At 36.1% G+C, this 26,553-nt stretch overlaps 1 protein-coding gene across 2 annotated transcripts in view; it reads right to left on the reverse strand.

Annotated features, from left to right (window-relative positions):
• Window positions 1-26,553, reverse strand: part of MINDY2 (MINDY lysine 48 deubiquitinase 2) — a 73,017-nt gene that overhangs the window by 11,378 nt on the left and 35,086 nt on the right. For both annotated transcript variants that reach the window (XM_036843398.1, XM_036843397.1), the window contains exons 5-6: window positions 18,944-19,046; window positions 12,644-12,786 (exon numbers count right to left, since the gene is read on the reverse strand). In XM_036843398.1, coding sequence (XP_036699293.1) covers window positions 12,644-12,786; window positions 18,944-19,046 — 246 coding nt within the window. The remainder of the gene's footprint in view (window positions 1-12,643; window positions 12,787-18,943; window positions 19,047-26,553) is intronic.

Below are 26,553 nucleotides of genomic sequence, written 5' to 3' on the forward strand. Positions count from 1 at the left end.
GTACTCAAAGGTGACATATTTGTTCAACTCAGTGATATTACAGCTAAAAAATCATTCATTAGCAAAAGGAGAAGTAATCTCAACCCAACAAATCAGAAATGTTTCTTATTATTTTATATTGAGTTGAACATTTGACTTTAACACTTTTCTACATACAAAACACAAGTCTCTTGAAGGGTTCTTCATAATTGCATTATAGAAGAATTTAGTATGTCATAAGCACTTAAAGATTTGACATTCAACTGTAGCAGTATCTATGTTGGTTAATTTTCTTATAAGCCCCACGATGAGTTTGAGAAAAATTGAAAGAAATTAGATTATCAGGTTCTGTTAAATTGTTACATGTATCTTGCTTAAGTTTTTGTTCATTAATTTATATCCAATTACATAAAGCAAATTTGGAGGAAACACCTGAAGTTGTGCAATATTTTCAGAGATATTACTTTTTTTTAATCTTTGTGTTTTCTACTTAAACATGATGTCTGTCATCAAGTATTATAGTCACTTTCTTTTTTTCAAGATTGTTAAATTGATAAATGAACTTTTTTTTTTTTAAATCATCTTCCATGTTGCTGTTAGTCTTTATTACAAGGCTTCTTTCACAGAAGTTTGGCAGTAATATTGAAGGAACCAGGATTGAGCTGAATGCTTTTTTTTTAAAGGTACTTTGTATTCTTTAATTTTGATCTCCACATACCATGTTAAGAACCATCAATTTTGGCTTTTACCAAGTTAAATAAAGTTATAATACAGTGGCAAAAAAAAAAAAAAAGTCTATGGAGGGCTTCCCTGGTGGCACAGTGGTTAAGAATCTGCCTGCCAATGCAGGGGACACGGGTTCAAGGCCTTGTCTGGGAAGATCCCACAGGCTGCAAAGCAACTAAGCCTGTGCGCCACAACTACTGAGCCTGCGCTCTAGAGCCCGCGAGCCACAATTACTGAGCCCGCGTGCCACAACTACTGAAGCCCGTGCACCTAGAGCCCATGCTCCGCAACAAGAGAAGCCACCGCAATCAGAAGCCCTCACACAGCAAGGAAGAGTAGCCCCTGCTCGCCGCAACTAGAGAAAACCTGCACACAGCAACGATGACTCAACACAACCAAAAATAAATAAAAATAAAATTAAAAAAAAAAGTCTATGTAAATGGAATCATAAAGCTAGTAAACAGAGAATACTTTGTCCAGTTTTAGAAATATGGTTTGAGAGAGTCACCAAAAAGTTTAACCGAACAAGAGAATTTGCCCCTGCCTCTATCCAAAGTCTAGATACAGGAGTTAGAACAGAGATATAGTACTAGAGAATGTTAAAGGAGACACATACCTTCCCTTTGGTCAAACAAAAGTCCACGGCTCATACATCTCTAGAGTTCCAAAAGAATTTAGATGACAAAAATATTTTACACACAAGGTAGAATTTAGTAAATTGCTAAGGAAATTGGTACAACCTATAAAGAAATTAGAGATTCCCTTTCCTAGGTAATCCTTTTTGTCCCAACACAGACTTCTTGTTGGTCTTGGTCCTGAGATAATAATGGCATATGATACGATACAGGTACCAAAAAGTATAAAGATCCTTTCTGCAAATCACAGTAAAAATAAGCCCCACTAATAGAATAATACACTTAGAGATACTTTTGACTGATTGCCAACTTATTACAGACTGGCAGTTTATTATTATTATAGGTCCCTAGTTATAGACACTATTTATCTGTAGTAGAAAATATTCTATCCAGATATTAAATTTATTTTTTGTTGAAAGTATATCTAGAGGGACTTCCCTGGTAGTCCAGTCATAAAGAATCCGCCTTCCAATGCAGGGGATGCGGGTTCAATCCCTGGTCAGGGAACTAAGATCTCACGTGCCACAGGGCAACTAAAGCCCACGCGCCTCAACTAGAGAGCTCACGTACTGAAACTACAGAGCCCACGTGCTCTGGAGCCCGTGCGCCACAACAAAGAGCCCATGTGCTCTAGAGCCTGCGCGCCACTAGAGAAGAGAAAACCCACATGCTACAACTAGAGAGAAGCCCATGCGCCGCAATGAAGAGCCCACACGCCACAACTAAAGATCCCGTGGGACTTCTCTGGTGGCACAGTGGTTAAGAATCCGCCTGCCAAAGCAAGGCACATGGGTTCATTCCGTGGTCCAGGAAGATCCCACATGCCTCAGAGCAACTAAGCCTGTGTGCCACAACTACTGAGCCTGCGCTCTAGAGCCCGCAAGCCACAACTACTGAGCTCGCGTGCCACACTGAAGCCTGTGCACCTAGAGCCCGTGCTCTGCAACTAGAGAAGCCACTGCAATGAGGAGTCCACACACCGCAACAAAGAGTACCCCCGCTCGCCACAGCTAGAGAAAACCCGAGCACAGCAATGAAGACCCAACACAGCCAAAAATAAATAAATAAATTTATTAAAAAAAAAAAAAAAAGATCCTGCATGCCTCATCAAAGATTCCGCGTGCCACAACTAAGACCTGACACAGCCATAAAAATAAATAAATAAATAAATATTTTTTTTAAAAAAGAAAGTATATCTAGAATTCCATGGAATGAACTGTGTTTATACTCTAGTTGTTCCAAAGAGTTCACAGGGGCAGGAAGATGCAAAATAAAGTGATCATTAAATATGAATGCATAAAATGGCCCTAAAAATCTCAGGGTCCTTCAAAAGTGAAATGTTAAAAGTCCTTATGACGATCTAATGCAGCAGTAAAAGTAGGCATATCTTGTTTGAAAAAGCAGCTTTCTAGTTTTTCCTTACTTATATCCTTACAGATTCCCTAGGGCTCAAGTTTATAAAGAACTACAGAAACTCTAACAATCCAGCAATTAGTGGTACAGAATAATAGTTTTAATGCTGAACAGTTTAATAGAACAAGGGCACAATCTTCCATCTTATTTCCTTATCAAGCAAATGGAGGAAGCCCTTCCTTAAATTGTATTAAGTATTCCTTTAGGGCTTCTAGTTTTACACCAACAACCAAAGAAGTGCTATAGATTTTGTGGTAAGTCGGTTATCAGTCACTGGGTCAATTAGGAGGGAAAGTGTCTCTGACTCTTATAAAGAATGTACTCATTGGGTACTTTGCCAGAGTAAAGCAGTGTCTAATTTAAAGACCCTCAGAACTGGAAAGAAAGTTCAACAGGAATATAGGAAATAGAACTGACAGTATTATAATGAGGCAGATACAAATAGCCCAAAGACCCAAAAGATTCCTGGAAAACACAGGATTTATGTCTAAAAAGGACTTAACTTCACCAAATGTAACACAAGGTCCTTGATTAGATCCTGGTTTGAACAAACCATCCATAAAACCATTTGGGGGGCAAATGGGGAATCTGAATATGGACTGGGTATGAGATGATATTAAAAATTATAGATAACTTTGTTAGATGCAATAATGGTACTGTGATTTGAAAGGGAAGTGTTCTTGTTTAGAGATACATATTTAAGTATAAGCAAAAATATAAAAATAGATAAAAAATAATACAATGTCAAAATTGTTAAAAGTCAGTGATGAGTATAATAGGAACACATTAAATTAGTCTCATCATTTTTCTGTAAGTTTCCAATTTTTCATAAAAAACAGTGCTACTGTTTCAGTTTGGTGGTCACTATAGAAAATAATACCATTTCCCCCTAGTGACTGGCCACCAGGATAGTTGTTTCCATTTATCCCTTCTATAAAAATAGGACTACCAAAAATTCCCTGGTGGTCCAGTGGTTAGGACTCATTGATTTCACTGCCGAGGGCCCAGGTTCAATCCCTGGTTGGGATACTAAGATCCTACAAGCCACGTGGCGCGGACAAAAAAAAAAACCAAAACCAGACTACCTTGTAAAGAATGGTGTTGTTTTTTTTTTCTAGGAAAATATTTATAAGTTTGGACAATATCATCATGTACATAATAACATCATGCCCCTAAATTCCTTTGCTCTACTATTCTTTGATGAACCCACTTCACAAAGTCCCAAATCTAGGATAACTAACTACCTTCACCAGGCCTACACTCTGATGAATACTCCCGCAGAAAAATGACACAAGTGGTATATTCATGTAATAATTACCATCCTTAACACTGCCTAGTGATTCTTAATTTCTCTAGTTAGTTCTTTCTCCCACATGCTGTAAAGACTACTTCAAATTTTCTTTCTTCAAATCTGGAACCAAACCTTCCTACCCCTCCTCAGTCTCAGTAAATGATCTTGCCTTCCACATTACAGAAAATAGAAACATTGAAACAATAACTTTCTCTATTTCCTGCCATCAAATCTATAAACTTACCTGTAGCTCTACTCATAGTATATTCTTTCCCTCCTTTACAATGGAGAGGTCTCTTTTTAAACCAAAGGTCAATCCCTTTTACCTGTGAAAATGTCTATCCTTTCTCACCTTCTTGGAGGCTTCTAACATTATCTCCTCTCCTAAATTTTCAACATTTCTCTCTACTGAGTCCTTCAATATTTTAACATGGTCAAGTCTCTCATATTAAACAAAAACAACCTTCCCTGGATTCTACACTCTACTATAGCTATGAGCCATTATGTCTGGGCCTCCTCACAGACAAACTGTTTCAAAAGTTGCCTATAATCTGTTTTTAGTATCTGAGACCCCAATCATTTCCTAACCAATTCAATGAGTTTTTTTTCTGCTTCCACCATTCTCTAAAAGATATCAATGAAATCCATATCCCTAATGAACACTTTCCCCCCAAGTGTTCTTATCTTACTCATCTTTTCAATAGCATTTAACAACTGAGATCTCCATTCTTCTTGAAACACTCTCTCCTTGTTGGTTTACATGATACTATATTCTTCAGATTTTCCTTTTGTTCTTTTCTTTCTGTCTCCTTTGCCAGTTTATACTCCACTAGTTGATCCTTAAATGTTGGCACTACTCAAATCTCTGTCCTAGGCCTTCTCTTTACTTCCAATTCCACATTTTTCTTGTAAATCTCATACTCTCCCTCTCCCTATTTGTACACAAAACTTATTCCAGTCCTGAACCATTTAACCAACATTTCCACTCGGAGGGATGCCTCAGAAGCAGCTCTAACAGCTCTAAAAGTTCACATCATTTTTCTCTTCCAGTGTTCTGCGTTTCGATAAAGAGCATCATCATTCATCCAGTTGTTCATGCTTAGAACCCAGAAATCATTCTTTCTTTCTTTAAATTAAAGAATAATAGATTTACAATACTGTATTAGTTTCAGGTGTACAGCAAAGTGACTCAGTTACACATATTTTTTCAGATTCTTTTCCATTATAGGCTATGACAAGATATTGAATATAGTTCCCTGCTATACAGTAAATCCTTGTTGTTTTTCTATTTTACATATAGTACTGTGTATCTGTTAATCCCATACTCCTAATTTATCCCTCCTCCCCGCTTTCCCCTTTGGTGACCATAAGTTTGTTTTCTATGTCTGTGAGGCTGTTTCTGTTTTGTAAATAAACTCATTTGTGTTATTTTTTAGATTCCACATATAAGTGATATACAGTATTTGTCTTTCTCTGTCTGACTTATTTCACTCAGCATGATAATCTCTAGGTCCATCCATGTTGCTTCAAATGGCAACATTTCATTCTTTTTTATGGTTAACATTCCATTGTATATATACACCACATCTTCCTTGTCCATTCATCTGTTGATAGACACTTAGGCTGCTTCCATGTCTTGGCTATAGTAAACAGTGCTGCTACGAACATAGGGGTGCATGGACCTTTTTGAGTTAGAGTTTTTGTCTTTTCCGGATATATGCCCAGGAGAGGAATTGCTGGATCATATGGTAGTTCTATTTTTAGTTTTTTAAGGAACCTCCATACTGTTTTCCATAGTGGCTAAACCAATTAACATTCCCACCAACAGTGGGAATATTAGTATTCCCACATATTAATATTTCTCCACACCCTCTCCAGCATTTATTATTTGTAGACTTTTTGATGATGGCCATTCTGACCAGTGTGAGGTGATATCTCATTGTGGTTTTCATTTGCATTTCTCTAATAATTAGCAGTGTTGAGCATCTTTTCGTGTGCCTGTTGGCCAGCTGTATGTCTTTTTGGAGAAATGTTTATTTAGGTCTTCTGCCCATTTTTTGACTTGGTTGTTTGTTTTTTTGATATTAAGTTGTATGAGCTCTTTGTATAGTTTGGAAATTAACCCTTTATTTGTCACATCATTTGCAAATATTTTCTTCCATTCGTGCGTTGCCTTTTTGTTGATGATTTCCTACACTGTGCAAAAGCTTTTAAATTCGTTTAGGTTCCATTTGTTTATTTTTACTTTTATTTATTTTGCCCTGGGAGACTGATCTAAGAAAATATTGCTGTGATTTATGTCAAAGAATGTCTCCCCTATGTTTTATTCTATGTAATGGTGGCCTCGTAGAATGAATTTGGTAGTGTTCCCTCCTCTTCAATCTTCTGGAATAGTTTGAGAAGGATGAGTTCTTCTTTGTATGTTTGGTAGAATTCCCCAGTAAAGCCATCTGGTCCTGGACTTTTGTTTGCAGGGAGTTTTTTGGGTGTGTTTTTGTTTTGTTTTGTTTTTTACAGATTCTATTTCATTTCTAGTGATCAGTCTGTTCAAATTATCTGTTTCTTCTTGATTCAGTTTTGGCAAGCTGTATGTTTATAGAAACTGTCCATTTTTTATAGGTTGTCCCAATTTGTTGGCACAGGAGTTTTATGGTGTCATGTCTTATATTTAAGTCTTTAAGGCATTTTGAGTTTATTTTTGTGCATGGTGTGAGGGAATGTTCTAACTTCATTGACTTACATGCAGCTGTCCAGTTTTCCCAACACCACTTGCTAAAGAGACTGTCTTTTCTCCACTGTATATTCTTGCCTCCTTTGTCGAAGAGTAATTGACCATAGGTGTGTGGGTTTACTCCAGGGTTCTTTATTCTGGTCCGTTGATCCATATGTGTTTTTGCACCAATACCATGCTGTTTTGATTACTGTAGCTTTGCAGTATTGTCTGACGTCTGGGAAGATTATGCCTACAGCTTTGTTCTTTTTCCTCAGGATTGCTTTGGCAATTCTGAGTCTCTTGTGGTTCCTTATAAATTTTAGGATTATTCTAATTCTGTGTAAAATGTCACAGGTAATTTGAAAGGGACTGAATTAAATCTGTAGATTGCTTTGGGTAGTATGGCCATTTTAACAATATGAATTCTTCCAATCCAAGACCGCAGGATATCTTTCCATTTCTTTGAATCTTCTTCAGTTTCCTTTATCAATGTTTAATAGTTCTCAGTGTTTAGGTCTTGCACCTTCTTGGTTAGGTTTATTTCTAGGTTGTTTTTTTGGGGGGGGGCGGTGCAATTTTAAACTTTTTTTTTACTTTCCTTTTCTGATATTTGTTAGTATAAAGAAATGCAACAGATTTCTGTATACTAATCCTGCTACCTTACTGAATTCATTTATTAGTTCTAACAGGTTTTGTGCGGAGGCTTTAGGGTTTTCTGTATAGAGTCTTGCATACAAAGATAATTTTACCTCTTCCCTTCCAATCTGGACACATTTTATTTATTTTTCTTGTCTGACTGCTGTGGCTAGAACATTCAATACTATGTTGAATAGAAGTGGTGAGAGTGGGCATCCTTGTCTTGCTGCTGAATTTAGCAAGAAGGCTTTCAGCTTTTCACCATTGAGTATTATATTGGCTATGGGTTTGTCATAAATGGCTTTTATTATTTTTAAAATTTATTTATTTATTTATTTGGCTGTGTCAGGTCTTGGTGGCATGCGGGATCTTCGTTGTGGCATGCGGGATCTTTTGTTGCAGTGCATGGGCTTCTCTCTAGTTGTGGCATGCGGGCTCTAGAGCACAGGGGCTCAGTAGTTGTGGCACACAGGCTTAGTTGCCCTGCAGCATATGGGATCTTAGTTCCCTGACCAGGGATTGAACCCCTCTCCCCTGCATTGGAAGGCAGATTCTTAACCACTGGACCACCAGAGAAGTCCCATAAATGGCTTTTATTGTTGAGATGTGTTCCCTCTGTACCCATTTTGGTGAGAGTTTTTATCATGAATCGATGTTGAATTTTATCAAATGCTTTTTCTGCATATATTGAGAAGATCATTTGGTTTTTGTCTTTTCTTTTGTTGATTTGGCACATCACATTAATTGATTTGCATGTGTTTGAAACATCCTTGAAACCCTGGAATGAATCCAACTTGATCATGGTGTATGATCCTTTTTATGTATTGTTGGATTCAGTTTGCTAATACTTCATTGAGGATTTTTGCAACTATATTCATCAAAGATATTGGCCTGTAATTTCTTTTGTGGTGTCTTTGTGTGATTTTTGGTATCAGGGTGATGGTGGCTTCACAGAGTGACTTTGGTAGTGTTCCCTCCTCTTCAATCTTTTGGAATAGTTGGAGAAGGATAAATTCTCTGTATGTTTGGTAGAATTCTCCAGTAAAGCCATCTGGTTCTGGACTTTTGTTTGCAGGGGGTTTTTTGGGTTTTGTTTTTTTGTTTTTTTTTGTTTTTTTTTTTACAGATTCTATTTCACTTCTAGTGATCAGTCTGTTCAAATTATCTTATTCTAAAAATTAATTTATTTTTCGCTGGCTTGGGTCTTCATTGCTACATGCAGGCTTTCTTTAGTTGTGTCAAGCAGGGGCTACTCTTCGTTGCGGTGCATGGGCCTCTCATCGCAGTGGCTTCTCTTGTTGTGGAGCATGGGCTCTAGGTGCACGGGCTTTAGTAGTTGTGGCACACGGGCTCAGTAGTTGTGGCACACGGGCTATAGAGTGCAGGCTCAACAGTTGTGGTGCACAGGCTTAGTTGCTCTGCGGCATGTGGGATCTTCCCAGACCAGGGCTCGAACCTGTGTTCCCTACATTGGCAGGCAGATTCTTAACCACTGCGCCACCAGGGAAGCCCCAAATTATTTTGACTCAGCTTTGGCAAGCTGTATGTTTATAGAAACTTGTCCATTTTTTTCTAGGTTGTCCCAATTTGTTGGCATATAACTATTCATAGTATTTCTTATGATTTTTTTGTATTTCTGCAGTATTGGCTATTAATTCTCCTCTTTCATTTCTTATTTTGTTTACTTGGGTCTTCTCTCTTTTCTTCTTGGAGAGCCTGACTAGAAGTTTGTCGATTTTGTTTATCCTTTCAAAAAACTGGCTCTTGGGGCTTCCATGGTGGCGTGGTGGTTAAGAATCCGCCTGCCAATGCAGGGGACACAGGCTTGAGCCCTGGTCCAGGAAGATCCCACATGCCGCAGAGCAACTAAGCCCATGTGCCACAACTACTGTGCCTGCGCTCTACAGCCTGTGAGCCACAATTACTGAGCCTAAGTGCCACAACTACTGAAGCCAATGCGCCTAGAGCCCATGCTCCACAACAAGAGAAGCCACCGCGATGAGAAGCCCGCGCACCGCAACGAAGAGTAGCCCCTGGTTGCTGCAACTAGAGAAAGCCCACGTGCAGCAACAAAGACCCAACACAGCTAAAAATAATTAATTAATTTTTTAAAAAAGAGCTCTTGGTTTCATTGATTTTTTCTATTTTTTAAAATGTCTATTTTATTTATTTCCTCTCCGACCTCTATTATTTCCTTCCTTCTGCTGACTTCGGATTTTGTTTGCTCTTCTTTTTCTAATTCTCTTAGGTGGTAGGTTAGATGGCTTGAGATTTTTCTTGTTTTTTGAGGAAGGCCTGTATTGCTATGAAATTCCCTCTTAGAACTGCTTTTGCTGCATCCCATAGATTTTGTAAAGTTGTGTTTTCATTGTCATGTGTCTCAAGATATTTTCTAATATCCTCTTTGATTTCATTGTTACCCACTCTTTTTTTAGTAGCATGTTGTTTAGTCTTCATGTAATTGTTTTTCTCTCATTTTTCTTTCTTTGGTTGATTTCTAGTTTCATACCATTGTGGTCAGAAAAGATGCTTGAAATAATTTCTATCCTCTTTCTTATTTTTCACATCTTAATCACCAAATCTGGTTGATTACATCTCCTAAATGTCTATGGAATCTGTCTACTCTCCATTTCTCTACATCTTAGTTCAAGTCACTACAGTCTCTTACTTGCCCTCCTACAATAGTCTCCTAATTAAATACACATCCACTCTTGCCCCAAAGTCCAAAGCACCTTAATGTTATACAAGGGGCAGGGAGATACACACCACTAGTGATACACTGTTTAGCTATAGAATAAGGTTTACTGAGAAAAACTTAGAAGTGAGAAATAGCAGAATGCACACATTCTCTCAGCTATCATTATCTCACGGAAATGCATACTCAGTCCAGAAACAGACCCAATGCAGAAAATGCTCCAGGAGAGGCGCATCCTTCCCAACCACACAGGAAGATTGCGAATACCTAGGTGACGAGTAAAGGACTTCCAGGTCAGGGATATGGCCTTGATTAAAAAAAAAAAAAAAAAAAGGGAACGTCTAAAGCTCAATTTTGGGAGGTTGTAAAACAACCACTCGTGACAGCCAGAGACGTTGTTTACTCAATTGAACTATCTAACCCCTGCGGAGAAAAAAAAAAAAGAGAGAGAGAGAGAACAAAAAGAACGACTAGGCCATCAGGAGACCAAAGTCTATTTCTCTCATTCATTCATTCATTTATTTATTTATTTTTGGCCACACAGCTTGGCTTGTGGGATCTTAGTTCCCTGACCAGGGACTGAACCCAGGCCCTGGCAGTGAAAGTGCCAAGTCCTGACCACTGGACTGCCAGAGAATTCCCTATTTCTCCTTTTAACTTAGGACTCTACAAGATCTGATATCTATCTCTTGAGACTTACATCATGCCTCTTATTTTCTATGCTTCAGTCACATAGCCCTTCTTCGAATTCCTTATAAAGTTAGGTTATTTACCTCCTCAGGGCTTTTGCGCACATGTTCCATCTGCTTAGTTAACCACACCACCCCCCTTTTTTTCCTGACATCTTCAAATAGGTTATAAGTCCTAATAAAAGTACTCACAGCATGTTGTATGTACACTTCACAGAGTGTATCTCAACAGAAATGATACCTACTTGTGTAATTATTTAACATCTGTCCTTTGTCAAACTAGGAGGTCCTTAAATGGCAGGAACTCTGGCTGTCTTGCTCAGACTGCAGTCCAATACTTAGCTAAGTACCCAGTCATAATCATGCTCAATAAATATTTGTTGAATGAATTAATAAAATGTGGACTTGAAGAGAACAGGTAAAGCGAGATGACTTAGCAGTATTTATTATGTAGCAATAATTCTGATTTTGTGGTTCTTTGGCCTTAGATTTTTGAGGAGTATGGATAAATCTGGGCCCATACCTAGCACACATCTAGCTTAAATATGGGAACAATACAAACAAACCCTTGCTATAACTAACAGGGGAGCAGGAGAGCTAGGGCTATAGAGTATTCTTAAATAAGCAAACAAATCATTATTTTACACTACTTTGTGCAATTCACTGATTAAAGTGTTGAAGGAAATACAAAGTCAGATTCCTGACTTCAATAAGCTTACTTTCATTTAGAAAAATGAGACACATTTACATGGAAAGAAAATTGTTAACTAGGTACTCATCAATAAGGGCAAAGTAAGGACAATATGGCCCATAACAAGTAAAGGAGGAAGGGTACAGTAGTGATCCAGAGCCTCAGCTGCATATTTAAATCACCTGGAAAACATTTTAAAAATACTGTTGCTCAGGTCCCACCTCTACAGATTCTGATTTAGTTGAGTTGGTGGTGGGCTCTGGGCATTGGTATTTTTTTAATAGCTCCCTAGGCAGCTCTAGCATACAATCTGGGTTGAGAACCACTGATTTAAGGAGAGAAGAAGTAGCTTTACTGAAGAGTTAGTATTTAAAATGTTTCTTAAAAGATAGGTGAAATTTGGATAGGCAAAAAGGAGTGAGAATGTTCACATAGGGATTAGGAGTAAGAAACAAAATGGGAAAGCATAAAGTGTGTATGAGGATGGAGGACTATTAATGAGTAGACAGATCACTATGGCTGAAGCAAAGTGTTGACACAAGGGGATAGTAGAAAATACCTTGCATTTTTATCCTCTAGGCACTGGGTGCTACTAACATTTTTGCAATATTATTGACCTGATCAGAGCAGTATTCTGCCACAGAAGTCTAGAGATAAGTTGATAAACTCCTGTATTAGGTGGCAGCTGTAAAAATGGAAGCATTGAAGAGACAACAAGAGGAATGAATCAGTAAGATTATTTTGGCAAAGCCATAAATGACATGATAAAAAGAATTTAAAGTCACATTGATAACTTAATAATAGAAACACTATCATAAAGACAAATCTTGATTCTTTCTCTAAACTCCTTTAGCCCTCAAATGTAAACATCCATCATTAGCAGTCATCCTAGTTCTAACTCTAGGGTTTATCTTTTTTTTTCTTAGAAAGAAAATAATAAATACATTTTAATGCAGTAATCTGTGAAAATGGAGTTGAGACCTAAATAAAAACAAAAAACTGATTTTAAGTAACAAATTGCTAATCCATTCCACCCTAAAGAATTAATTATTACCTTCATAATTTGATGGTTAAAGAATATTATGCTGGAATTTTTTATTTTGAAGCAGATCATAAGACATCTCTAAATCAAGCTCCTTTAGCTTAGAATAACAGTAGCTATTTCTGTATCATACCTTGTATTTGGTCATGGTGCTAAAATGATTATTCCGAAAGAACACACAAAGTTCTCCTTCCTGAACCGTTGAAGTTAGTTCACATAATCCATGGTATGTCAGTTGAGTGGCTGTGTTATTTAGAAACTGCTCAGCTACAAAGCCTAGGAACCAATGCATAATATTAGATGGAAGAATAATTTCAAAATTTAAAAGCTTTTCTATTTACATTGTGTTCCAAGTATGAAGAAAGGCCAATCAAAATAAGACTCTTTCTACTATAACATGATGGCCCTAAATTGGAGATTTTTTTTTTTCTAATTCTGCGATGGAAGATGTGTCTATAGACATTTCCAGGCTAAAGAAACAGTTATCTGAAATTCTTTTTATCAATAAATGTATTTACTTATACCACACCTACTTCCGCAAAGGATTTATGTGCCTTGCAATAAAAGAAACACACACAATAAAACTAAAACCCAATAAAACAATAAGAAGGTAAGGGTTAGCAATTTAAAAAGTGGGTAGGAGCAAAAGTTAACAACTACTTCCCCAGTGGGTAGGTGTTTAGAAATTAAAAGGAGCCTCAAGAAATTGAGTTGCTTAAGATTTTGACAAAGATCCCAGATAATTTTCAATTCACAAACTGCTCAATTCTTGCCTTAAAACTAAAAGTAGGCATAAAACTGAACAGAAAACAGTGCGGTAACTGATGATATTTTTATCCTAATCTCCTCCAACATATGCTACTCATTATGTAGATATATCAAGTTCAGAAATAGAAATCATCTCTTCTGTTTTCAAACATAATGAAATATAAAGAAACCTTCTGGGGTTTAATTTAAAAGCTATACATATAGTTGATCCTCATTATTCACACGGGTTCATATCTGCTAATTTGCCTACTATCTAAAATTTATAACTCCAAAAATCAATACTAGTTGCACTTTCAGGGTCATTCCTGAATATGTGCAAAGCAGCAAAAAAATTGAGTCACCTAACACACACATTCCCCACTGAAGTCAAAATAGGCAATAGTGTGTCACCTTCTTGTTTCAGCTCTCATACTGTGAACAAATGTCATTTTCACATTCTATTTAATGCCACATTTTTCACATTTTGTGAAATTTCTGTGTTTCTTTGGAGTGATTTTTACTGTGTAAAATGGCCCCCAAGCATAATGCTGAAGCTAGTGTTCCTAAGCACACAAAGGTTGTGATGTGCCTTATAGAGACAATGCATATTTTTGCAGCTTCAGCCAGGCATGAGTTACAGAGCTGTTGGATATGAGTTTAATGTTACTGAATCAATAATATATATTAAACAAGGTGTCTCTAAGTGGCATGGACGTATATATACTACCAAATGTAAAACAGATAGCTAGTGGGAAGCAGCCACATAGTACAGGGAGATCAGCTCGGTGCTTTGTGACCACCTAGAGGGGTGGGATAGGGAGGGTGGGAGGGAGACGCAAGAGGGAGGAGATATGGGGATATATGTATATGTATAGCTGACTCACTTTGTTATAAAGCAGAAACTAACACACCATTGTAAAGCAATTATACTCCAATAAAGATGTTACAAAAAATAAATAAATAAGGTGTCTCTCAACAGAAACACACAAAAAACAAGGTTATATATTGATAAGTTGATGAAAATCTTGTGACCAGAGGCTCACAGGAACCTAATGTTGTGTTTCCCCTATGAGCAGTGGTTTGGTATTCACTAATTCAGTGTTCACAGCAACTTCATGGAACATAACTATCAGTAATAATGAGAATCAGTTGTATAAATATTTTAAAAGCCTATATTTCTCTCTTTCCTTTTTTCTCTTCCTTCCTCCTTTTGCTCCCTTTCTTTAAAAAGGAATAGGGGGGAGGAGAATGCTCTAAAAAGTTTTGTAAGTGAGCAGGGAGGTGCAGATATAGGGAGCAAAGATGAATCTGTGTTAAGAAACTGATGACTCAACAAAAAATTGAAAATAAACTTGGTAGAAACTTGGTAGGGCCAGAGGCAGCTGCATAATATAGACTTATTCCACTCCCTCACTTTTAGTGTCAAGCCATAGCACTTCAAGCTGCAAAGTGGTTGTAAAAAGTTACCAATATATCATACTATTCCAAGGAATTGGTAATGTAGGATGGGAAGTACAAAAAGTTATACAGAAGGCCACAGCCAAAGGAAATTTATAGCTCATTTGCAACTTCCTGGTTTTATACACTTAGCCATAAGACCCGTCCTCAATTATTATCATTACTTTGCTAAATACTAAGTCATTGAGTAGAATGTATTAGTTATATACTAAAGCATTTTCTATTATATAGCATTTAAAAAGTAAGCACTATGCCTGTGCTGAGAAGTACCACTGCTGTCTATAATATCCATGTAACTAAACACTTCCTTCAGAAAGATGTTTCTAAATGTCCCTCCCTTACCTCATTCATACAACATACTCTCTACAAAACCCTTTCAAAAAGATACAAAAATTCAGTGGAGATATAGCACAATGTTACTTTCATGTATGAAATTCAAAAGTTTAACACTAGAAAAGTCTTTCTCAGCTGCTTGTTTCTAGAGAACAGGACATGGATTCAGAGAGAATAAGTGACTTGCTCAAGGACATAAAACTAGTTATGGCAAAGTGAAGACTGGAACTTAACTGGTATTAATTTATAAAATTTAGTGCTGATTATTATAAATGCAAACAGAAATTTATTTCTCCCCAAACCACAGAGCGTAGACTAATTTAGACTTAGAGAGAAAAATGTTTCCTAATTCTTCTACCAACTTGTAAACAGTGACACCTGTGTGATTTTAGTGGAATATTCAAAAGCCTAATCTAGTTTCAACTTTTCATAACTAAACAAATTATGGAGTTTCAAAACATAATATCAGAGATTACTTATTAATTACAAATGGCAAAGGGCATCTTTCCAACAACAAAAAATCTGGTAAATATCACCTTAATCCTATTTGAACATCACCACCAATGGGATAATCAGACATCATGTGCCACCTGATTTGATGCACTAGGAAAGACACAATGTCGCCTATGTAGTATTCCCACAGAAAATATATAACCCAAATCTACTAATGAGGAAACAATCAGATGAATCCAAATTGAGGACTATTCTATAAAACAACTAGCCTGGACTATAAAGAAAAGTAAATACCACAAAAGACCAAGAAGAAAAAAAAGAAAAGAAAAGAGGATAGGGATCTTCTGTTCTAGATTACAGGAGACTAAATTGATATGATAATTAAATGATACTTGATTGAAACTTACACTGAAAAAACTTAAAAGCTATAAGGGGAATTACTGCGACAACTGGGGAATTTTGAATATAAACAGTATATTAGATAATAGTATTGTATCAATGTTAAATTTCCTGAGATAACTGCATTGTGATTACATAGGAAAATTCTTTGTTCTTAGGAGACAAATATTGGAGAGTTAATGGATAAAGTGCTATATTTGCAATTAATTGTCACATGATTTAGGAAAAAAATTGTGTGTGTGTGTGAATACAGAAAGTAAAAATTCAATATGCTAATAATTGGTGAATTTAGATGAAACATATATATGTACAAATATGTATATAGGTACATATATTCATTGTGCTATTCCAGTTTTATGGGTTTGAGTTTTTCCAAAATAAAAGAGAAAGAAAAAGAAAAGGAAATCAATATTATTTAATCAAAAATAATATGAACTCAAACTATAATCTTCAGTGTTTATGGCACATAATAAAAGCTCAATAAGTGAGCTCGAATAAGTGAATATGCTGGAATAATTTCCTTAAGCATATTTTTTTTTACCTAGAAACAACTGTTAAAGAAGAAATTATTCCTGAGAGATCTTCTGGAATTAAATGACCAGTTATCGTGAAGTCTGGAAACTGGTACTGTGCTATTTTTTCCCTTGTTGATTTTTGCTGCCATGCCACAACCCATCATTATAACTTGATTCAAAAAAGTGTTAACATCCAAAAGAGGTAGCAAATAATAAATATTCTATGTACATGTAAAAGTTCTGTACTTTTACTTACAAGGTATTGCCACCAGAAAAAAATAAATGTTCTCTGAAAGAAGTTGAAAGAATATCTAATTCTATTTGACTATTAACTAAATAATATTTCTTTTTCATCAAAAAAGAATGATAGTAAACATATTTCTTGTATTCTGCACCTTATGGAGATAAAATATTTGAATTTTTAAAAAATCATCTAAGACCAAAGTTTAATAATTTTTAATAAAGAAGGATTAGAAATAAACCACTTTGGGATATTTTACGATTCAGAAGGAAAGTTACAGTTGTAGGCTAAACAGAAAAAGAAAGCAGACTACTTTGGTTGAACAATATACCCAAGAAAATATGATGAAGAAAATGGAAAAAAAGCTAATTGCTATATTATATAAGAAAAAATGTCCATTGTGGCCTTTTACTTCCTTAATGATTTCATAGTGCCTTATACAAGTAGTCATTGGGATTGAATACTTATTTCAAACAGACTACATATTTGGAATTTCTTATAAACAAAAAACTAGTTCAGATTTTTAATTGTACTGAATTTCATATATAATTTTTCCTTGACTATGTATGGAAATATGATAAGCTGAATTTCACCATTATGAAATTTATATATCAAGGAATTAATCAGCTCTGATATATATTACCTGAAAATTCTATACCACTAAAGAGGAAGAGTCCTACTTGCTTTTACCAAGATGTTCTTCTCAAGTTATCAATTCTATACAAATTAGCTATAGTTTTTTGTTATCCCAGGGATTCAATACCAGAGAAATAATAATAATAGTTGTAAAACCACGTTGAGAAAAAGGAGAAGTGATGAAGGGACTGTTTTTTGGTTGTTGTTCATTCTGCTAGTGTAATAAGTCCTACCCCTGTTACATTGCAGCCTAGCTTGGTGAAAATGCTGTTAACATTAGTGTTTCCCATAGCTTCTTACCTTATAAATATATTCATCCAAATATCACTTATTGGCTATCATTCCATCTGTTAACACTTTCTGGACCCTACTGTTCTCTCAATTACTATTGAATAGCATACTGAAAGTTACTGAGAAAGTAGGAATCCACAGATGGATACTTTCTTTATAGCCTGCTTTCTAAGAATATTTACAGTAATGAGAGCTTGGATAAAGAATGGAAAGTTCTAGTGAGTGGAATTTTGTTAACTGAGGGAAAACATTTTTTGTAACAACTTTTGTTGCTCCTCTCTCCCCTAAAATTTAAACTTTGCTGCCTTAGGTTGTAGTGAAAGAGGCGTCACACAAATCAATGATCAATATCACTGAATATCTGTGTGTTTATTGCAAGTAAAAGACTAGATGAGCCTCAACTAACACACTGTGTATTTTCCTGCTACTGGCCTCTTGCATAAACATGTTAAACTTCTGGATAATTGAGTAGTGTAATTAGTTGGGTTCTTATTAATCAATATAGTATGAGATTCATGTACACATCTTCTTTCATATGTTCTTAGGTACTCTTGTAGTCATTTGGTTTTATTTTTTTAAAATGTAGTGACGATAATAAATTTTTATTATACCGCATGTGAAAGAACTGTGTGTCTGCTTCTCACGATTTCTCTTTCTTTTGTTAACCCTTCAAACTGAGGAGAACAGCAGTCTCAGTATTTGTGTACATTTATGAAAAAGTGAAGTGGGTGATGGTGAAGTTATACCCAAATGCTATGGTTCCTGAAAGCACTCTGGTTTCAAATCTGCTCTTCCCTTCACTGACTGGAACACAGCTTAAAAAACAAACACAAAAAAAACACTTCTATGTTGATGAATTTAGCAATTTTTAATTTTAGCTAAGGATTAGGGAAACTGATGATCAAAGGTGTACTCTGATCCAGAATAGAGCTTTAATATACTATATTGTACTGAAATATAAGGTAGAGCTCTACTAAAATGAACACTTGAGTACCATAATACGCATCTCAGTCAACAGAAGTATTCAGGATGAATTATAAAGTTCCCTCAGTACTCCCAAATAATAACTCTTTTTTAAAAGAGTAATTATCAGTAACCCTTGGGTAACTGATTATATCAAAGATAGCAAGTGATTCCAAAGACTTTTATTAGAATCCAGGAGTGATTTTACAAAACAAGTAAAAAGGGTTCTAGGAAAAACCTTTCACTGGTACCTTTATGAATAATTACTTCTTTTAATTCTCACAGGTAGAATCACTTTTATTTTTTAGAAGTTGTATTTAAGACATTTGAAAGATATTAAATTTTAAGACAAGTTACTTTGCCAAGAGTAAGTCAGATAATAGCAACACTCACCCACCTTCACTAACCAGCTCACTGTTGTCTGACTGCTTACAAGAGATGATCTTCTCCACTAGCTGGTTGTAGCTGCAGTTACCAACAGCTTTTACAATGTCATCAATCTACAAAACAAACAACTGTCTCACTAATCATGATAAAATTAAAAACAATAACAAAGAAACCCATATAACTCTTGAGGGTTTTATTCTAATATAATACTAAATATAAAAGTATTACTTATGAAAACAGAAAATCAGCACTAAAATCAACACCCAACAGTTTCCAGTTTTGTTTATGGCTCACAATAACGTATTATGAACAATATTGCTTAGCCATATTTCAATTATGCAAAAAATAATAAAATGGAATTATTATATGCAACTTTATTTCTTAAGATTGTAAAGCAAGGCGGGCTTCCCTGGTGGTGCAGTGGTTAAGAATCCACCTGCCAATGCAGGGGACATGGGTTCGAGCCCTGGTCCAGGAAGATCCCACATGTGGTGGAGCAATTAAGCCCGTGTGCCACAACTAGTGAGCCTGCGCTCTAGAGCCCTCGAGCCACAACTACTGAGCCCGCTGGCCTAGAGCCCATGCTCTGCAACAACAGAAGCCACCGCAATGAGAAGCCCGTGCACCGCAACAAAGAGTAGCTCCCGCTCACCCCAACTAGAGAAAGCCCAACACAGCCAAAAATAAATAAATAAATAGAATAAATTTTTAAAAAATTAAAAAAAAAGATTGTAAAGCAAGGCAAATGTAAAAGATGTTAATTTATGGGATAAACAGGGTTTCCCATTTTATTTGTTACTTAGTTCCTAGCATAGTGGAGATATGAGCAGACATAACTAATGTTATTTTCCTAAAGAAAAGTTAATATATATTAATAAGGGAAAATATTTGCCTCATGATTCTTATTTGATCTTTGTCTGTGAAGGTACAGTAGAAAAATAAATTCAAAGTTTTAAGGTATAGGAAAATAAAATTGGGCATCTCTACTCTCCTTCCATATACTTTGCTTTTACTATTGAAGCAAAATAGATATCTGCTGTCTAAACAACTTACTTTGATTGCCCTCCCATCCCTAAAATATATTTATTTGTAAATTATTACATGTACTTAATTAATATATTAATTAACACAAATTAACACAATGAGATAAAAAAAAAGAGAGGCAATGTTTTCTTTCCACATCCAAATGATCTTCATGAATACCTACTCTTTGAATACCACAAGAACTGACAGATCTGCACAATAGTAAGGGCAGTGGTTTTCAAACTGGGAGCTTTTTAAAAAGCTAAAAGAATTCAAAACTCAAGTTGTTTCTCAAGTGCCTAAGTTTTCATTCCACTGCTGCCTAGCAAAGTTTGAGAACAACTTCTCTAGGTTATAATTTTTCTTTGTTCCTGCAAAATTCAAGGATGGTAAAAGCCTCTTAACCATCCAAGTGGGACTGACGGTTAGCTAAAGATCAGTTAATTGAATAAATTAAAGCAGGAAACTGTGGAAAATGTTACATACACATCTTAAACAGTTCATGTTAGCTTAAAACACACAAATGTATTCACTTGTCAACCTTCTGATACAGAGCCAAATAAGGCCGTTTCTTTGAAAGTGGATCTTTTGGCTATGATTCTAGGTAAATGACACAAAAGAATATGCCTTTCAGTTTTCATTTACTTAAAATGAAAACTTAGACCCTTAAGAAGAAGTTTGAGAGCACAATCCCTTTACATTTTCATTATTTTTTGTAACACCTTTACTGATTACAGCAATTTTCTTTAGTGACTCAACTTGTCTTTCCAAAGAACTGAATTTTCAATCCTAAGGAACACATAAAAATACACCTAGAATAATAAATACATGATCAATATATAAAAATCAGTTGTACTACTATAGACTAGCAATGAAAAATACAAAGATTTCAAATTTCATAGGCAGGATCTCTACATTAATATTTCATTCAGTTAATTCATTTGGATGCCTTTTATGCACTACTATGCACCAGGTGCTGTTAGAGAAACTGAAGACTCAGCAGTGAATAAAATAGATGGTCTATGCTTTCATAAAGTTTATATTCTAGAGAAAGGACAAACAATAAACCAAATAAGCAAAAATATAACATACTAGGTAGTTGTATGTAGTGGTATGCAGCTGTTATTTGTTTCCATTGTACTATAGCATTCCATAGTATGAATATACTATAATACATTTATTCATTCATCTTTTGATGGCTATTCAAGTTGTTTTCAGTTTGGGGTGATGACAAATAATACTGTTATGAACATTCCTGTACATTTATCCTGTTTCACAAATCTAGTTTCTCTAGGGAATTTGCCTTGTCAAATTCTTGAGTCTTATCCTCAACTTTACTAGATAACTCCAAACTGCTTTCCAAAGGAGGTAGTCAATTTACATTTTCATTAGCATGGAATGAAAATTCTCTATACTGCATATCTTCTCCAATATTTAGTATTGTCAGACTTCTAAATGTCAGCCAGTCTGATGGGTGTGTAGTCGTATCTCATTTACGTTTTAATCTGCATTTCCCTGATGACTAGTTCATACGTTCACTGGTCATTTGGGTATCCATTTTTGTGAAGTGTCTCTTCAAGTCCTTTTTGAAGAATTTTAGCTTTGTTAATCTTCTTTATTATATATTTACCTTCTATTTTAATACTTTTGCTCTTAAGATAGATATAAAGCTCATTAATTTTCAGTCTCATTATTCCTTAATATTCGATTTTAGGGCTTCAAAAACCCCTTTAAAAACTGTTTTAGCTAAAAAAAAAAAAAACTGTTTCAGCTAAATCTCACAAGTTTTGATATAGATTTAGTTGTTGTGTAGTTTAAAATATACTTTAAGTTTCATTATGATTTTTTGATCCAGACAGTCCCTACTGTTTTTTTCTGCTGATTTCTAGTTTACTTGCACTGTGGTCAGAGACTATTCTGTACTTCATATATTTTAAATCCTTAAAAATTTGTTGAAACTTGCTTTATGGTCCAGCATTAGGTCAATTTTTGTAAATTTCATGAGTGGATGAAAAGAATATATAGTCAGGTTCATAAAAAACAAGGAAAGACTGAGAAAATGGCAGAGACAAGGGGAGACTAGGAAGATACAATGATTAAAATGCAATGTGATACCCTGGATTGGATTCTGGAACAACAACAAAAAAAAAAATTAGTGAAAAAATTAGTGAAATGCGAAGACTAATATAGTTAACGGTAATGTACCAACACTAAATCTGTAAGTTTTGACACATGTACTATGGTCATGTAAGGTTCGGGGAAACTGAGAAGCATGTATGGGCATTCTGAATAATATCTTTGCAACTTTCCTGTAAATCTGGAATTATTCAAAAACAAAAAGTTCATTAACTGTTTTTAAAGAATGTATGTTCATTAGGTTCTCTTTTCTGCTTCTATCAATTACAGTGAAAGGTATATTAAAATCTCCCAGTATGACAATTTCTTTCTTCTTATAATTCTGTTAAATTTTGCTTTATGTACTTTGAGGTTATGTTATTAGATGCATACAAATTTTGTTTTCCATTGTTAAAAACTGACCTTTATTCTTTGTGGCAATTCCCATGGGTCCAAGGAATAAACAGTCAATCAGGGTATTTACTTTCCAGGTGTCTCCAGGCACATACAAATTTAAAATGATTATATCTTCTTGGCAAATTAAACATTCTATTATTAGTAATGCTTTTTGACTTAAAAGTCTATTCTTTCTGATATTACTATAGATACACCAGCTTTCTTTTGATTAGCAACAGTATGGCATCTCTTTTTTCTCTTTTTATTTGCAATCTTTGTGTTTAACTTCAGACTGTCTTATATATGTCTCTTGTAACAGCAACTATATATATATTTTAATCCGGCCTCAGAATCATTGTCTTTTAACTAGAGCATTTAGTCCTATTGACACTTACTATAATTATTCATATATTTGAATTTATTAAATCTACCATTCCTTTACCTCCCTTTCTTCCTTCTTTTAGGATTAATTTTCCCCCTTCTACTAATATAGAAGTTATCCACTATGTTTTCTATTCTTTTCACGGTTACTCCAAAAGACCATTATCCAATAGAGTACACTGTAATAATGGAAATATTCCAAATCTTTGTTGCCCAGTAAGACATCCACTAGCCACACGTGGCTACTGAGCAATTGAAATGTGTCTAGTGAAACTTAAGAAGTAAATATTAATTAAGCTTAAATAGCAACAGTTGGCTACCATGTTGGACAGAGAAGTTATAGGAACTATCACATCTACCCCTATCATATCAAATTCAGAAGTTAATACTCTCTTCTTGAACAATTAATTCTAGGCCCTTAGAATATTTTACCCTTCTCCCAACTTATGTTATTATTTTTGCATATGCTAATGTTTTTTAAACTCCAAAAGATAATGTTATTATTTAATACAGTCAACAACCGTTTATATTTATCATGTTATTTTTCTCTCTATTCACTCTTTCATCTGGGATCACTTTCCTTCTTTTCAAAATCCTTGCGTAGAATTTCCATTAATGATAGTCTGCTGGCAGGAAACTATCTTAATTAATCTAAAAATGACTTTATTTCTCTCCATTCTTGAAAGATAATTTTTCTGGGAATAGGAAATAGGTTAGCATTTGTCTTCTTTCAGCACATTGAATGCATGATTTCCACTGTCATCTGACTTCCAATGCTGCTCTTTTTAAAAAAATTAATTAATTAATTAATTTATTTATTTATTTTTGGCTGAGTTGGGTCTTTGTTGCTGCACGTGGGCTTTCTCTAGTTGCGGCGAGCGGGGGCTACTCTTTGTTGTGGTGTCCGGGCTTCTCATTTCGGTGGCTTCTCTTGTTGCAGAGCACAGGCTCTAGGCATGCGGGCTTCAGTAGTTGTGGCTCGTGAGCTAGTTGCTCCGCCGCATGTGGGATCTTCCTGGACCGGGGCTTGAACCCGTGTCCCCTGCATTGGCAGGCGGATTCTTAACCACTGTGCCACCAGGGAAGCCCCCAATGCTGCTCTTAAAGAGTTAATTATCAATTAATAAAGGAGAAACACCTTCCCGTGGCTGAACTATGGTGCCCGCCCACCATCCAGAGAATGACTGACATTTATTTGCAAGATAATTATTTGCAGTACACATAATCATAATACAAAGAACTAGCCAGTTCTGAGAGATATTTCATAGAGACCTATGGATTTCAGATTTTGCCTTGTTCTGTTTTCTTTCTCAGCATCAGAATCCTTCTGTCACAAAACAAGTAAGTAAAATAGATAAAAAGCACAGCTCTCAGGCCCAAGAGTTTGAAAACCACTGTGTAGACCAGAAAAGTCTGATGAAAATTTTCTGTCCTATATTAGAGTACCTTTTTTTCTTTAAGCATATGAATTCAACTGTTTGCCAGGCAATATGTAGCTACACATACAGTCAGAGGGATGATCTGAGTCCAGTTTTTAAGAACTCAGGCTTAAGTTCCTTAGGTCATAAGTTCATCCTCCTCAAGAATCTAGGCTACCTGGCATTGCCATCTGCCAGGATCCAACATGACTCACCTTGGAGGTTTCAGATGCTGGACATATTTAGACTTTTCAGTGATGTTCTCAGAGACAGAGTGCCAAAAAAAATACAGATGCCCTGCTTACAGTAAGCCACCCTTTCACTGCCCAAAATACCAGTTACCTTTACCAAAGGACAGGGATGAAGAAACACTACCAAATCCTTGCTATTATGATCTCTCCTCCCCTATAGGTAATGCATGCATGCATGTTTCATTCCATCAGTTAATATCTATTGAGAACCTACTATGTTCCAGGCACTGTTCTTAACAATGAGAAATAAGGGCCCAGCTCTTATAAAAGGTACACTCAGACTTCTCTGGTGGCGCAGTGGTTAAGAATCCACCTGCCAGTGCAGGGGACACGGGTTCGAACCCTGGTCCGGGAAGATCCCACATGCCGCAGAGCAACTAAGCCCGTGCACCACAACTACTAAGCCTGCGCTCTAGAGCCCCCAAGCCACAACTACTGAGCCTGCATGCCACAACTACTGAAGCCCACGTGCCTAAAGCCCATGCTCCTCAACAAGAGAAGCCACCACAATGAGAAGTCTGCGCACTGCAACGAAGAGTAGCCCCTGCTCGCTGCAACTAGAGAAAGCCCATGCACAGCAACGAAGACCCAACACAGCCAAAAACATAATAATAAATGAAATAAATAAATTAATCAATTAAAAAAAAACAACAAAAACATACACTCTACTGGGAGATGAGAGTCAATCAAGTAAATAAATAAATAATAATTCTAGATAATGACTGGGGGAAAAGAGGGTGACTAATTTCAACAAGGGAAGGCCTCTCTAACAAGGTGATATCTGACCTAAGACCTGAATAATGAGGAACTAGAAATGGGGAGATCTGGGAGAACAATGTGTTAGGGTACTAAAACAGTGTTCCACAGTGGGCAATCAGCTAGTACAAAAACCCGAGCTAGAAATGAGCTTGGTATGTCTGAAAAATAGAAAGGCAGCTGGTGTTGTTGGAGGGTAGTAAAAAGGTGGGAGAATTACATGAGGTGAAGTTTGACAGGAGGCAGAGTCTAGATCACGCAGTATATCATAAAAACTCTAATAAAGGTTTTGTATCTTATTTTAAAGAACGAAATAATGCCATTTGCAGCAACAAGGATGGACCCAGAGATTGTCATACTGACTGAAGTAAGTCAGATAAAGACATATATCATATGATGTCGCTTATATGTGGTATCTAAAAAAATGGTACAAATGCACTTATTTGCAAAATAGAAATAAAGGATTTCCCTGGTAGTGCAGTGGTTAAGAATCTGCCTGCCAATGCAGGGGACACAGGTTTGAGGCCTGGGGTGGGAAGATCCCACATGCTGTGGAGCAACTAAGCCCGTGCGCCACAACTACTGAGCCTGTGTTCTGGAACCTGCAAGCCACAACTACTGAGCCCATGCGCCACAACTACTGAAGCCCGCATGCTCTAGGGTCTGCGTGCTGCAACTACTGAAGCCTGCATGCCTACAGCCCGTGCTCCGCAACAAGAGAAGCCACTGCAATGAGAAGCCCACGCATGGCAACAGAGAGTACCCCCACTTGCCACAACTAGAGAAAGCCCGCACACAGCAATGAAGACCCAACACAGCCAAAAATAAATAAATAATAAAATTAAAAATAAACAGAAATAGAGTCACAGACGTAGAAAACAGACTTATGGTTACCAGGGGGCAAAGTGGGGGGAGGGTTAAATTGGGAGATTGGGCTTGACATATACACACTACTATATATAAAATAGATAACTAATAAGGACCTACTGTATAGCACAGGGAACTCTACTCAGTACTCTCTAACGGACTATATGGGAAAAGAATCTAAAAAAGAGTGGATATATGTACATGTATAACTGATTCACTTTGCTGTACACCTGAAACCAACACAACACTGTAAATCAAATATACGCCAATAAAAAGTAAAAAAAAAAAAAAAGATTTTGTATCTTATTTTAGTTACACTGGAGGCTTTTAAGGAAAAGAGTAGGGCGCAGGGATAAAGGGGAGGGTTTATTTCACAAAGATCACTCTGACTGCCAAGACAATTCACTGGGGGA

The sequence above is a fragment of the Balaenoptera musculus genome, chromosome 2 (assembly GCF_009873245.2).
Source record: "Balaenoptera musculus isolate JJ_BM4_2016_0621 chromosome 2, mBalMus1.pri.v3, whole genome shotgun sequence".
Taxonomy (NCBI): Eukaryota; Metazoa; Chordata; class Mammalia; order Artiodactyla; family Balaenopteridae; genus Balaenoptera; species Balaenoptera musculus.